The following is a 16,756-nucleotide window of genomic DNA, read 5'->3' on the forward strand; positions in this document are numbered from 1 at the left end:
ATTTTATTAAAAATAGTGGTAACACTTTATATTAAGGTATATGTATTCAACATGAATTAGTTGCTTATTATTTAGTACCTTATTAGCTCTTAATTAGTCATTATTAAGTAGTTATTAATGCCTTATTCTGCATGGCCTTAAGAGTTTTCCCCTCAATAACCTCAGAATGATTGCTTATTATTAGTAAGTAAGGAAGTTATTGTATATGAGTTTCGATCTCAATATGCTATATAATGTAACTCATATACAATAACTTCCTTACTTACTACAAATAAACAATAATTCTGATGCCCCCGGACAAACCTACATGGTTAGGTTTGGTTCAGTACCATGTCATTAATTACTTTGATCTGGATCTCCTTTAACTTAATGCTAATCATAATCAAGGATGAGGACTATTTCATCATAAATGATGCATCATAGCTTCTTGCATGCTGATGGGGCTCCATGTTGTGCAGAATGTACCTTTTTTATTTTTTCGCCCTTCAAACAGTCTGAGTCCGCCACTGCGTATACACACCAAGGTTATTATAGTTAACGAAAACTAACAAAATAACAAAAACTAGAATTGAAAAAACATTTTCGTTAACTGAAATAAAAATAAAAACTAGAGTTTTTAAAAAAACGATAACTAACTGAAACTGTATTGTGAGGTTACAAAACTAACTAAAACTAACTAAAATTATAGTGAAAATGTCCTTAGTTTTCGTTTTTGTCAACTTTCATTCATAATTCAGTGTTTCTATTTGAACATGCAACACATGGTAAATATGTTTACTGAGACTGGGATGTTTACACTAGAACCAAAATTCAAAACACCCAGAACTGTAAGAGTTAATAACCTTATTGGGGCTGAGATGATAAACCAAAGGAAACAAAGGAAACATTTATTATGACCTCTTTGAATCTGGCACCAACACATACCCCATTACAAAAAAAACTAAAACTAACACTAAAACTAATAAAAACTAAACTAAAACTAAGCATTGTCAAAAAAGAAAAACTAAACTAAAACTAGAAAACTCACTCTAAAAACTAACTAAAACTAACTGAATTTGAAAACAAAAATTCACAACAAAATTAAAACTAAAACTAATGAAAAATCCAAAACTATTATAACCTTGATACACACGACTCACATCTCGTTCCCACTCCATTGTAAATATGTCAATTGTATTGGGCTACATTGCACTGAGTAGGTGTTCATAATGTTGTTTTTACTCTTTGACAAACTAAAACATGTGTTTTATCATTTGTATATAGCTTAAAATGACTCTTGATACTGTTTTGAATCATTGTATTTATGTTGTTTATTCAAGTTTTTTTTATGAAGTGTTCATCCAGCTTCTCTTCTAATTTCCATCAGTACAAGTGGAGAGGACCTGAAAAAGTGACACTGCTGCAGTCTTTTTTTGTCATGGATCATCCTCCCTTCAACCAAAACGTTCCACCCAGCCACACCTCAAGCTTTCAGGGGCTTTCTTTTGCTTACCAGGGACTGACCGAAATCCCCTATGAAACCATTCTAACACAGACTGACACACTGGAGGTGCTGGACTTGAGCTACAATCTGCTGGATGAGTATCCTTTTCCTAATAACTACAAGCTTGAAGAACAAAATAGCTCAGCAGTGTTCCTTTGTTCTCGCAAAAGTTTCTTGTTTTTTCTTGCTTTCCATGGCCTGACCAACACAGCTACTGCATAGTTATAAACAATTATACAATTAACACAAGCACATTCTTCACTGGGAATAAAACAACCTGGTCTCACAGAAATCCGTGAAATAGCCACGGATTTCGCTTAACTCAAAATCCGTGGAATAGCCACGGAATCGCTCAAATTTCCGTGAAACTGACACGGATTTTGCTACAATGCAAGTTAATGACAGTCATATCCCGTGGCTATTCCAACATACAAAGTGATTATGTACATTCACTGAGTGAATATTTAGAAAATAAAGCATATATTTCTCGCTAGAAATGTGATCAAAATCCATTTTTATGCAGAAACTAAGTCAAAATATTGATTTTCACAAAAAATTAGAGAACTGTCTGCCATGTTTTTTATTCTGACCGCCGGAACCTTGAAAGTCACGTGACTTGCAACAAACCAATAGCCACGGGATATGACTGTCATTAACTTGCATTGTAGCGAAATCCGTGTCAGTTTCACGGAAATTTGAGCGATTCCGTGGCTATTCCACGGATTTTGAGTTAAGCGAAATCCGTGGCTATTTTACGGATTTCTGTGAGACCAGGTTCGAATAAAAACATAACATCTCTCAATCTGACATAATTCAACTGACAGGTTTTCTGTGTGCTGAACGTTAGCTCGATGTCCATAAAATAGAATTTTAATGAGTCACAGGGGGCATGTGATAAAATTGTTACTATTCTGATGAGATTAATGCTGATAAATAATACATTTGCATTTCCTGATGAGCTGACACACATCAATATGCCTCCGATGTGTTGGCTTTAATGGAAGACAACTAGGTGGGGTGTTTTGACTTACATAATATTTTTGTATTCACCATTTGTGTCCACAACTGGAACTTTGACTTTCCCATTGTGGAACCTTTTTCCTTATCAAACTGCATTTAGTCTTTGGGTATTACAGGAACTACAGTTTTTCTATACATTTATGTCTTGAGGTACCAAATACTTGATTGTGCTCCTTGTATTTTCGGAGATACAGCCATTTTCTTGTTAAACTCTTTTTTGTCTTTGGGCATAGGAAATACTGTTTTTTTTCTTCCCTAAAATATCATACAATATAGAAAAAGTTTGATTACCGACTTGTTGTTGTATACCTACATTTACAGTTACATTTAGTCATTTACCACAATGGTTCCTAACCTTTTTCTTGAGGGACCCACATTTTTACCATTGTAAACATTTACATGAGACACATCAGGCTTTCCATTTGCTCCAATGTAAACCTGTCCAGTCCAGTCATTATGACATGTTCAGAGCAACAAAAAGAGCCCAACTTTTTTTATAATAGTCAAAAGGAAAGTGTTGATATTCCCATAGGCCTGATCCTCTTCCTCTGTCACATTATGTCTTTGCATTACTGTTATGCTCTTTTACTGTTATACTGCATTTATATTGTGCTTTTGATAGTTTGTACTGTGACATGTCTATGGTAATGGTAAATGGACTGTGGCTCAGTTGGTAGAGTTGGTTGCCCCCCAACCGAAGGGTTGGTGGTTCGATCCCTGACCGGCGCAGCCTACATGTCGAAGTATCCTTGAGCAAGATACTGAACGCCAAATTGCTCCCGATGCTGCGTTCATCGGTGTGTAAATGAATTCCAAATGGTGGCAGGTGGCACCGTTTAGGGTAGCCTCTGCCACCAGTATGAATGTGTGTGTGAAAGGGTCGCAAAGCGACTAGAAAAGCGCTATATAAGTGCAGGTCCATTTACTTATATAGCACTTTTCTAGTCTTTACAACCGCTGAAAGCGATTTACACTGACGGCGCATATTTACTCGTTCACATACACATACTGATGGCAGAGGCTACACTAAACGGTGCCACCTGCCACCATCAGGAAATTATTAATACACCGCTGACTGCAGCATTGGGAGCAATTTGGATTTCAGTATTTTGCCCAAGGGTACTTCGACATATAGGCTGCTATGGTTAGGGATTGAACTCCGACTGCTCTACCAACTGAGCCACAGCTGCCCCATGGTCTCAAAACTTAACCACCTGGGCCTATTTCAAAAGTGATCAGATAGGATTATTCTTGTCGGATTGGATTAAATCTAGATATGATAGGAAAACTGGGTATTTCAACACAGATCCAGATTCTGCTCCGGTAATCCAATCCTCCCTTGAATCCAGATAAAAGACTGGATTTGGGTATTTCAATACTTAAGGCAGATATCTGGATCAATTTGATACCAAAACTTCAGGATCATTTTGATCCCACCTCAGAGGTGGATTTCACTTACATTGACAAAGTCTCAGCTCCACTTCTCCTATATATTTTTACTCAAGATGTACCTTACACTTAATCAAGTGTTGGTGATTTACTTTTAATAATTAAAGTACCCTAATTGAAAGAAATTTTGAAGCAATATTTGACCCCACTTCCTGAATTTCGTTATCCGGATTATCCTGATCAGGATTACAAGTTTTGAAATACTGGGCCCTGAAGACCAAACATATCATGTACAGCGTCTAACAGAAGCTCACAAGTTACATTTAAAGGCAGCATTACTCCAATTCATCCTACAGTGATGTGTGTCTGTGTGCCAAGTTTAATGGTAATCCAGCCAATAGTTTTCTCTGTTAAATGTTGAAGGTGGCACTATTTATATTTAATTGTGCCTGAACTCTTAAACTGCAGTCAGATGGAACGGTTTGATATAAGAATACTTTATAATACTTTATTTTCCTGAAAATATTATGAATCTACTCAGGGTACTGCTGGTCGTGCATGACCACCTGCTTGAATTTTAAGTCTAGAGTAGTTTTTACTGTATCAATCACACAAACATGCATTATGATGGATATTGATCTATGTTTCCTTGGTGACTGAAAAACCTGAGCAGTCTGAACCTGGTGTGTTTTCCTTCATTCAGTTCTTATTGGAACCCGGCTCTGCTGGGTCAGCTTGAAAAGCTCAGCACTCTGATCTTGGACTGCAACAATTACACATCTCACATCAAGTTCCCATACATGCCGAGTGTCACCACAGTGTACATCAACAAGAACAAGATCAACAATCTGCCTGTCTTTGTGGAAGAAATCAGACAAAAGTTCCCAAACTTAAAGTAAGCATCGGATTGTCTAATTACTATAACTTGTTGATGTTATACATCAAATCAAATCAAGTTTATTTGTATAGCCCTTTACAGTAGCCAGAAGGTACCCAAAGTGCTTCACAGGAAATCCATAAAAACAATACATAACACATGCATAACATATAAGTACAAAATAAAAGTGCTGCAGTGCTGCAAGGTAGTACGAGCCATAGACCATAGCCATACATAGAAAGGAACAAACAAAATGAGTAGACCTAAGAAACAGAGTTGGCAGAATTAAATGCCAACCTAAAAAAGTGGGTCTTCAACTTTGATTTAAAAAGGCTGAGATCAGAAGTGAAACGAATGTCAGGGGGTAGTTTGTTCCACAGCCTTGGAGCAGCGACGGCAAAAGACCGATCGCCCAACTGTTTAAGCCGTGTCCTCGGGACCTCTAAGAGAAGTTGACCCGAAGAGCGCAGGGCTCTGCCACAATTGCGAACAGTTAAAATCTCTGACAGATAAGATGGGGCCAGTCCATTAACGGCCTGAAAAACAAATAACAAAAGTTTAAAATCAATTCTAAAACGGACTGGAAGCCAGTGGAGTGATGACAGCACAGGGGTAATCTGTTCCCGTCTCCATGTGCCTGTTAAAAATCGGGCTGCGGCGTTCTGTACGAGTTGAAGACGAGAGATGGAAGACTGGCTGAGGCCAACGTAGAGGGCATTGCAGTAATCGAGTCTCGAACTGATAAAAGCATGGATTGCCTTCTCGAGATCCATACATTTGTTTTTTCTATTATCAGTTTATTACTTTCTAATGAAATTTTAGGTGGAGGCTTTAAATAAGCCCATCTGGGTTTTCTGCCTCTCCCTGCACTTTACATTATATGTTATCTTTGTCATTTTATGTAATTCTAACTGTGCAAATAAAATAAAACCTAAAACCTAAAAAACCTAAAAACCTAATTGTATTAGTGCATTAAACCATCACATTTTCATTTCTTCCTGGTTTATGCTTCTATATTACTTTCTAATATAGGATCCTCAGTATGATGAACAATGAGGCAGCACCTAGCTATTTCAATGGAGGAAGTCTGACCCAGTACAAAGACTACAGGTGAGCAAGATCCTTTTCACCACCTTTTCACAAATATGATCATTAACTACAGAACCAAAATCCCTCTATATACACACTGATTTTATGTGAAAAATGTTTTTAAAACAGATTGTCACTTAACTGTCATTGCATTGAACTATGAATTTTACAATTACACAGGATGAATATTTTAAAGGCTTAGTATTTTGTAAATCGTATATAAATCCTAAACATTTATGGTGCAAGGGGAATGCAAATTTTTTATGACACTTTTACTAATCTTCCAGGGAAAATTAACGAAAATCACAGTGACAGTCGCACACAGTGTTGAAGAATCAAACAAAACTAGGGGGTTGCACAGCACACCAAAAAGGGGAACCACCACCATGGGACACCAGGATCAACACCTTTGGCTCTCAGCAAGTAAAAAGGGACAAAGGAAAACACTGTTAGTGGGATTACACTCAAAGCAAAAATGTAAATTCAGGCACAAACACATACTACTCAAAAACGTGCGGTTGGCAGCCACCATTTTACAAATGGACAAAAAATATATGCTGCCCATGTAACAAATACCTCTTTTAAAGAAATAGTAAATCACTAATCCATTTTTTAACAGAAATTAAACCAAAGAATATCAAAACTAAGCACAACAAGGTATCTATAAATCACATTAAAAATTACAACAACAAAAAAATCCAAAACAAATTAAACAAAATTAATTTGCCCATGTGGGGTGGTCAAACGATCCAGAATCAGGATATGAGATAGCTTGCATTTAATTCCACAATCCATTCGACCACATACTAAATATACCATGGATCCTACCCACACTGAACAGGTTAATCAGCCATACACCAGCAAGCTATAAAGTGCCATTATAGGCTAGGCAATAACAGACCAGGTAGGTAGCCAAAACATGCAGCTGAAGCAGTGGCAGGCATAGCAGACAGTGATGAGCCTGTTCCGTGGCTTAGTTTTTATCAAGTTCACTTTTGAGTAAATGCGCTCACATGAGGCATTTGAATTTTAGAAAACAAGCACTTATGTCTAGAAAGGCTTGTAGGACCTGATAATGTAATAAATTCCTGATAATGTAATAACCCCGACAATGTAATAAAAATGTGCACTTGAGTCCATTGAAAATGTAATAAAACCTGATAATGTAATAACTTCCCGATAATGTAATAAAGTGCATTTCCCAATAATGTAATACATACAATACTTTTTTACCAATAATGTAATAAAGTATAACATGAAGCACCTTTAGATTTCAAGAAGCTGTTGTTAATAAACATTCAACTTTGACCTGTTGGTGGCGCTAGAGCTCTTGAGCTAGAGTTGATACACAGTATCACCACTTGAACCCAAGTAATGGGTGGTCTGCTGTTAAATTATTACAATATTGGGGAATTATTACATTATCAGGACTTGCGAAATGAAGGCTAACCTGATAATGTAATAACCTCCCATTAATGTTATACTTTATTACATTATTGGTTAAAAAAAAAGTGTATTACATTATTGGGAAATGCACTTTATTCCATTATCGGGAAGTTATTACATTATCAGGTTTTATTACATTTTCAATGGACTCAAGTGCAGATTTTTATTACATTATCGGGAAGTTATTACATTATCAGGTTTTATTACATTTTCAATGGACTCAAGTGCAGATTTTTATTACATTATCGGGAAGTTATTACATTATCAGGTTTTATTACATTTTCAATGGACTCAAGTGCAGATTTTTATTACATTATCAGGGTTATTACATTATCGGGAAGTTATTACATTATCAGGTTTTATTACATTTTCAATGGACTAGCATAAACGGGAAAGATGGACAAGGCTAACTTGTGCTACAGAGGGTTAGCGTATGCTCAGAGTCAGTCAGTAGTCGTGCTGAGGGAACTTAGAGAATCTTAGCATGATAACACATACTACAGCCAGTAACAAGATGTGACGACGGTTAGGAATAAACAGACCCGCACACAAGCCAGCCAGTTTGTGTCTTGTGTGAATCGCCGGCAACTTTAGACTTTAGATTCATGTATGCCACATGATAATTGGCTCACACAATCTTTCATGCACCCAGAGAAAGCAGGAAAGGATATTTGTTATTGGCTGACAGGCTGAGATTAATTTCCTTGGGTACCGAAATTTGGCACCAGAGATTATCAATGTTTTGATATTCATAGGATCGGAGCATTTCGATCGGTGCCACAACCGTAGCAAAATCTGATACCCAGCCCTACTGAAGACACATTAATGCGATATGATCTTATTTTAGCTTCGTTCTTACCTGGAAGGGGAGAATTATCATTATCTGACTATCATTAACTTCAGGGCACTTACTATAAACTACTGAAAACCAAAGCAAACAGATAAACTGATTATTAACTCAGGGACACAAAAATGTCAAAAACAGTGTAACGCAGATAAAGTAATCATTACATTAGGAAAATAAAAGTAAAGAATCCTCCTTAGTACATCAAATTAGTTTCTTCACATAACATAAAGTTAACCACTGTAAATGAATCACTGCAACCACAACATAAGCTATGTGTCTTTTGCACATTTTTTTTTTACAATCATTACACAAGAACATGCTGTCATGCTGGAGTTGCAGTTGGCAGTGTCCAACAGGCTCATTTCTTATAATTATGAAATCAAAAAAACATTTACGTGCATTTATTCAAATCAAGCTTCTCAGATTTTGTTGATTGCCTTTGTCTCATTAGACAGTATGTCATCAGTCAGATCCCAGGCCTGGAGATTCTCGATGACACTGAGGTCCTGGAGGAGGAGAGAGACCAGGCAAGAAAAACCTACAGACCACAGCAGAGCAGTCACAGCAGCATGAAGAAGAAGGAGGACTCGTCAAAGAAACAGAAAAAATCAAATACTTCCATCAGACAAACTACATTTTTGAATGAGGCCAGGCTATCACGTAGAGCCACAGAAATGCTGAGCTCACGTGACAGGATGGTCTTACCAGATTAATAGGTTAATACCCCCATGAGCACAGACAGCCCCATATTGGATTGTACATGTAACACATAGATTCTCAAAGTGAGGCCAGCGAGCCAATGGCGGCCTGCAGAAACATTTCTGGCGGCCCACAATGAATTACGGTTGTTAGTTTTTAATCCAACTGTACATTGCTTTGAAAGGATGAATCTCAGTTTCGTGGTCTTTAGCAGCATCACGGGGATCAGTGGTAATTACTAGGGTTGTGAACGATAAGCTGATGTAACCGGATATTCGGTTTAACAAGTGAGATAGGGCTGCGTCGGTAGCAGCCTCCTCAATCGGTTGTAGAGTCATGGATCGGGTATCGCGAGACTTGGAATCAGTTGGCGGCTTCACTAACTCACACTTTGTGTCAGCATCTCTAACCCCTAAATTCCTCTGCATGCGTAACAGCTGCAGATACTCCGTATCCGCTGCGTAGTGAGTCCGTTGTGACACGGCCATCCGTCAGCCCTCGCAACACTCGCGCAGAGCTTCTATTTTTGACAGACGACGGAGCACGGCGCATCATTTCAGCACAGAGCAGATCGTATGGGGCAGGAAGTCGTGCACAGACACAAAATAAAACATTCGTATATTTTCAAAATAAAATACCTCGGGTTCACGGCGGATCGTATTTCACAACTTGAAGACGTCATGATGGGTGAGGACAGACCTGAAGTCAACAGGTTAGAGGCTTTCACTCGTCTTTTCACCCCACTGACACCATGGATGAGGAGATGTTGATTCTGGAGGTCCAAAATCATACAATTATCTATGACCCGTCACATCTTTTATATAAAGAAAACCATAAAAAGGAAATGGCTTGGAAAACCACTGCAGGAGTAATGGGAGTGGATGGTAAGTTACTAATATGGTCCAATAAATGTTTGTAAGCAAATGATCGGTTCTTGTACATTAAATGAGACATTCTCTAGTCCGGTTATATCACTTGATTACGCGTGAATTCGCGAGATCTTGTGCGTCCTCGGGACTCCGCTGTCCGCAACAGTGCGGATCTCAGACGGATCCGGTGTGTGCGGACGGACCCATTTCGCAGTCGTATCGCATCCAATGGAATCCCAGGGTAAAACAACGGGAGAGCTTAAGCTGCTCGCGAAACGGTTCACGCGCAACTCCATGGGTCTCTCCTAAGTCTCTTATTTTCATCCCTGCTTCCCTTACTGCACTGTTCACTTTCAAAACGTTTTAAGAGACATGAGACGTCCTTCCCTCCGAAGCGTCATGTGAAGCGACATCCGTTTCTAATGACGGCATCGGCGGATCACAGCTGGATCAGTTATCAGTCACTTTAACAGTTATAGACATGCACTAATAATAATAATAATAATAATAGTTTTCTCTGTTTAACAAACAGCTGCACATGAATAACAACCTGCATTCTATAATTATACTGTGAACTGTGTCCTGCTCAGGGGCAGGGGAATGCCTTTACATTATATTATTTTTTATTATTATTTGCGTCTGTATGTAGACGATCCTGGTGATAAATTCATTATTTAATATCCCAGAACATGATTGTGTCCGCTGAACACCGGCCAATGTTTTATTAGGTTAGATGATAAAGGTAACATGTAAATGATGTCACTCATATCAAAGCTACACTCAGGAATGATCAGCCTCACGTGGGACTGAATGGAAATGACAAATGATGTGAAAGTGTTTCTTGCTGACGGACTCTCTACTGTTTTTTTTTTTTTTTTTTTTACTTTAATAGTATCCATAACAAATCTGAGTAGAAAAAAAGCTGATGTTTGTGGTCTTTTTGTTGTTCATACCAACAATAAATAAGATTTTTAACTCCATGGCGAATCAGGGGATACATAAATTATAAAACTTGTGAGTGACACACTATAAAATATCTACAACGAATATTAACCGTAGAATCAAATAAAATCGTATCGCTCTTACACTGTATCGATTCTAGTAAGAATCAGTCTGTAATAAAAGTACATTGTTTTTTAATCGAATCGTTACCTGTGTATCTAGATGTGAATCGAATGGTTTGTCACAGAGTGATGTGCAACCCTTGTTGTGGTGTGTGGTGTGGTTTAGACCTCACTCTACCTCACTTCCCGAGGTCCAAAGTGCAATGGGTTTTAAAATAAAATGTCAAATGCTGTTTTCCTTTTCAAGTGTTTAGAAAATGCCATTGCTAAAGTGGAACTGAATTGTATATTTGCGTGACAGAAAAATAAATATACAGCGTTAAAAAGGTTGTTTAGTCAAAAACAATGAGGTATATTTGTGTCTTCTGCAGATGTGTAGACAATTACACGTTTTTGAGCAGGAAGGATGATAATGATAGTCTTTGTATGTATCATTTCTCCTACCTGACTGAATGACAGCAGTAAGTCTCTTCCAGGAGTAACTGATGATGGATAAATATTGCAAAAAAGATTTCCATGTTTTTCCCCCCCAAAGGTGGTCAGCAATCAAAGAGGTAATGGGAATAGAAATATAATAAATAATATAATTTTAATAAAATATAAATTATGTAAAAATCTATATTTTCGAAAAGAGTGTTGCAGCTGGAACTACTACAGGGAAGTAGCTAACGTTATGGTATGGGAAAAAAATGATCTTTTATCATCTGTCTGTAAATGCAATTGTAGAGTGTGAGAATTGTGTACCTAAAAATAATTAAACTATTAAAGGCTTCTTCTAGACTCTAGAAGAAGCCCAAGCTTAATTATTTTAGGTAGGCCTACACAATCTATGAATCTAGAGGGGAAAGTAGCTAAAGCTAATGTTAGAAAATAAACAAGATGGTTCGACGTTATAGCCTTTTTCATGCATGATAGCAGCTAGCTAGCTAGCAGACAGAGATCCTGCACAGCCTGTCTCTTTTACTGTAGCTGCTAATGTGTTGAATGGAAAAACAATGTGTTGTTATCTAGCTAGCTAATGTCAGTACATTGATGATCTGTGGTTATGGGATTGGATCGTTTTCACCTTTTTCACCGGTGACAGTTTTGCAGTGCACCCCTGTACTTAACCAAGCATTCGTCTAATTCGCATTAGTGTGAATTGTGTGTTCTTAAAATAATTTAACACACTTTTTCTCAGATGATGATAATCAAGATGGGCGCTGCTGCTTCTGCTGTTGTCATAATGCACTTATGCATACAGGACCAAAGAAATAAGGAAGAAACAGATAGTAACTGAGAATGAAGAAAGGCAAGTGTAGAGTGAAAATAAAAAGTTACAAACAAGAAATGAGGTGTAGAGTAAGAGTTAATGCAGAGACCTAATTATACATGGTGACTGAAGAAAGAAAAAGAAAAACAAGATGTAAAGTCAAGTGTAGAGTGCAAGTTAAGATAGATATACTGTACAAGATAAATGTTTGAAGTGAAACGCATGGTTCATTAAACATCTCAATGTTTACTGTTGCTGAATGGTTGCTGTTGCTGAATGGTTGCTGTTGGTATTTTCAACATGAATGGGTCATTTTTGTGCCTGGGCAATTAAGGGAAGTTTGTAAAAATTGCTAGCCTATTTGGTATTAACTGGTAACCATGAAATGCCAACCTCTATGTCTAAAAAATTTTGGCGCGTGCTCCACTTAACTCTTCTGGGCCCCGGATGTGTCGAAATCCTAGAGACGCCCCTGGTAAGCAGCAGTACGCAGTTTAAGTCTAAAATATGATAATAGATGAAAATTAATCATCTATCCCCTCATATTTAGAACGGGTTATTGATAGTGGAAAACGGCATTTTCCCTCCATTTTCCAAGAGCTATAAACTGTAAACACAAAGCCAGTTGTGTGTAGTTTGAGTTTAGATATGAAACAGGTTTTAAATAGAGCAATAAATACAGTAGTTTCCGCCAAACAAAAGTTTGCGGTGCCACCGCACATTCTCACGGCACCTCGAAAGGTTGCGGAGCGGTCCGCACATTCTCACGGCAAGTTCACTTTTCATACTGTATTACGTTGATTCTGTGTTGGGTTACCTGTCTGGTGCAATCTGCTCTGTTGAGCTTGACGCGGATTAGCAAGGGCTCGCGGCAAAAATAGAAATGCTGCGGATTGATTGCGGAGTGGAGAGCCGCGGAGTGGAGAGCGCGTGGAGAACGCTGCTGACACATTCCGCGGCTTGCCCGGTGGAAATGGTCTCATCGATTAGAGTGGCAGCGATCAACAACGGTGACTGTGGTGCAGCCATTCCGCGCCCAGTGGAAATCAGGCTTAACACGGTCTAGCTGGTAGGGGGGGTCATTCCCTGTCCACACCGTTCACACTGCACTGAGTAGACCCTGGGAGAGTTGGAGTATACGACGTACTGACTCCATGAATCAAGTGGTATGGGGAGGTTTCTATGTAATGTTACGTGTAGAGATGAGCGTTACCAAGCACCCGACCAGTTTCTCCACATTTGTGTCACTATGAGAACCCACCGGTAAAGGGCCAAGACAAGCAGACATGACAATCCCTTGGTTTTGATGTTTTTAAACATGACAGCCATGACGCCCAGGTTCCATTAACAGTTTGATAATCAGGCAGCTAGTTTGTTTTAGGAGAGGTGATTGCTGCAATCACCTGTCGCCATGTTGCACGACTCCCTCCAATGACAATCAAATCTTATTTTCATGTTTTATTTTTGTCATACCTAAAACATCAAAATAATTCATTTCTCATCAACAAAATCCTTTAAATGCTCTGATTAAAATGAAAACAATAGCCATAAGAAGAAGATGTAAAATATATATACATAGTGCTTATTGCTGTGCTCGTTCTGTGTTGTTGGGCATGACAATAAAGAACAGAATACTTTTGAATATGGGTTAATTGATTTATTTGATGTTTTAGGTATTTAGGCTATATTAACCAAAAGCTCATATTCATGTTCAGATATGCATTCTAAGCTCAACAATGATGATTAAGGATTAACTGTTCTGACAAAGTATATGCATGCGCACACTTTCTTCATTTTGTGTTGCTCTCAATAAAGTGGGACAGAAATGGATATAAGGGTCATTCCAGAATTGGAGGACATTTTATGTCACACCCATTAATTTTCAAATAAATCATGCATAAAATTCCAAAATGTGCATTTGTGGTGAAAAATATAATTACTCTGAGACAAAATATGGATAGTTATACAAAAACTGGTTCCAAAATATTATTTAAAATATAAAATTACTCTAAACACCCCCTAAAATTGCCCTTTTCTCTTGTCCCACCCTCTTGATGGCCAACATGCATGTCAAATAAAGTGGTTAAAATAAGGTTACATTTTTTTTTTATGATTTTGTTGATTTATGTATTTTGTAAGTGTAAAAACACTTTATTTAATCATAACATATTTTAAATAAAACCAATTTAGCATTAAAGTTGTGTCCCACAACATCCACGCAACCCTGTTACCAAAACCTTTTTAGCAGAGAAGAAGAAGAAGTATGAGACACATGGCACAAAAGAAAATGCATTATCAAGCTATTAGCTAATAGCATGGTTAGACAAAAGGTAAGCCCTCTGGTCGAGTGTGTCCCTCTAAGCAATGCAACCCTGTTAGTCATATTACCAGAATAATGCAAAATATTTTCAAAGTTTTCTTTGTTCCTTTAAATAACTAGGTTTGTTCTCAGCATTACAGTAACAGTACATTCCATAGCTAGCATCTTTTTTCTGCTAAACAGCTAACATTAGTACGAATTTGCAACCCTGTTACTGTAATTAGAGTAACAGGCTTGAACTACAGTAACAGGGTTGAATCTCTTTAAGTTCACTCAGAGGAGACAATCAGTGTTATCAATCGATAATCAAATTTGTACATATAATTTAACAAAATCTAGTTTTAAATATTATCATTAGTATTAGTCTAGGCCTACTGTATTTTAGATTTCAGATTTATGTCATAATCTACAACCAAAAGTGATTTGTCTATTCAACCCTGTTAGTCTAATTTCAACCCTGTTACTGTGTAACTTATCTTAAAATTATCTTAAATGACTGTATCAGCTCATGAGAGTTTATCCTATTGTCATTTTGGAAGTGTGTATGATAATATTCATTATTAATTTTAGGAAATATTTATAGATAAAGACTGAAATTTCTAAAAATCATGCATGACGATCACAATGTTTGGGCGAGATTGATTTTTGAAGTTGCTTAAATTAATATATATGAAGTCTGATCTGAAACAAAATGTGTATTCAGAGTGAAAATGACATTTTTTTTTACTTACTGCTTAAGGACATATTCAACAACATTTTATGTAATACTTTTACGGGTTCCTGAGTATTGGTAACAGGGTTGCGCAAAGCAGGGCACACAATATATAAAATACCTAATAAAAAGTGTCACTTTGAGTCCTGAGCTGGACAGACATAATTATTTGATGGTTAATTACCTGTATTTCTCAAATATATAGCAAAAAATGATCAAATAAATAGTAACATTTTGAAGTGTTTCGGTCGGTAAATTGTCCTCGAATTCTGGAATGACCCATAACGGCTAAGAACAAGACCATTAAGCTAAAGAAATGAAAGTTAACAACACAATGATCACAGGAAGAAGTGTGAGTTTGTCTGCAGTCCTGACTGTCACTTGTAGTCCTGACTGATCCATCCAAACCAGACGGTTTGGGGCCACATGCCCACATGTTGATATCTGATATCCGAGCTGTTTCCCCACAGGCCAGACACAGTTTAGATCTGTGATAATAATACAGGGAATGAATAAAGTCTAATGCCAATACAGGCACACATTTAGTATGCCTAGTATATAATCACACTGTTTCTTTTTGTCTTATTTGTGCAGGTTTAGCTGCTGCAAAAGCCACGTGGCAATCTACCCCATAAACCAGCTCCATGATACAGATAAACCTGAGTTAAACCCAAAAATATCTGGCCAACATTCTAATCTCGCTTTCTGATTGAGGCCCATGTTCTGAACATTATTGTTTGATCAAAAGAAACCTGTGAAAAAAATAAATTAAGTGTCAGTGCGTGCTGGTGACAGAGGATGTATTATACAGGTTTAAAAAGAGCGCAAATATTTTAAAAAGTCAAACAGATCTTTCAGTAAAAGATGAGAATTTGAACTACCTACTGAACTAATGCAGAGTGAGATAAGGCAGTACAGGTTCACTGTGCTGTTCATATTCAAAGTCGTCCTTCAGAGGAGAGGTGATGGATGACAGGGACTTCAGCGGCCCATGTTGTTCACATCTGTGTAGTGTTTAGGGAATCCAAAGATCCTAAAAGAATTTACCACTTGGAAAGTTTTACAAAAAAAATCTACTAATCTAATCTGTGTGACGAGATCACAACCGAGAAGAGGCCTGTGGGAAAACATTCCTAGAAATGATTACTGTTCCATTTCACTGAAACACAGGTAGTCCTCTTTGCCGTTCATGGAGACAGGAAGTGGCCCCATCTTCCCCTGCATTCAAGAGATAGACATTATAGTGATGGTGCTGATTTTGTCAAACTGCAGAAAGAGACGACAAATCAGAATCAGGGGGTTTCTGCGCTGTTCACCAAGTTAACTTTAAGACTATTTTAGACATCTTCAACAATTTAACACCCTATTTAAACTGGACAAAGTTTGAGGTATGATGGTAGCTTTCACAACAAACTACAATAGAGTGTAGTCACTTCAAGTCAATGCTCAATGGACTGCACAATCATCTCCTAACCAAACTGGGGTCTGTGGGAAATGGAATATTTTACAGAGAATAAGATGGATTTGATGTATGTATCAGGCTGTCTGTTACATGAGGATAGTTTAAATGACCGGAGCTTTTGTGTCTTGAGGGCAGGGATGTTTGGCCTTTTGTGGTATCCTGTTTTATTGCTTGGTGGTCTACCAATGACTAGCAATTCTCAAGAAGAATGTTAGGTGAAGAAATTT

At 37.6% G+C, this 16,756-nt stretch overlaps 1 protein-coding gene across 1 annotated transcript; it reads left to right on the forward strand.

Moving 5' to 3' along the window:
• The first annotated feature begins 1,417 nt into the window (after positions 1-1,417).
• On the forward strand, positions 1,418-8,864 carry LOC131989270 (leucine-rich melanocyte differentiation-associated protein). The gene is made up of 4 exons (XM_059354460.1): positions 1,418-1,581; positions 4,596-4,787; positions 5,802-5,879; positions 8,603-8,864. The coding sequence occupies exons 1-4, from the start codon at positions 1,418-1,420 to the stop codon at positions 8,862-8,864; spliced, it is 696 nt and encodes a 231-aa protein (XP_059210443.1).
• The last annotated feature ends 7,892 nt before the right edge of the window (positions 8,865-16,756 follow it).

The sequence above is a fragment of the Centropristis striata genome, chromosome 17 (assembly GCF_030273125.1).
Source record: "Centropristis striata isolate RG_2023a ecotype Rhode Island chromosome 17, C.striata_1.0, whole genome shotgun sequence".
Lineage (NCBI taxonomy): Eukaryota > Metazoa > Chordata > Actinopteri > Perciformes > Serranidae > Centropristis > Centropristis striata.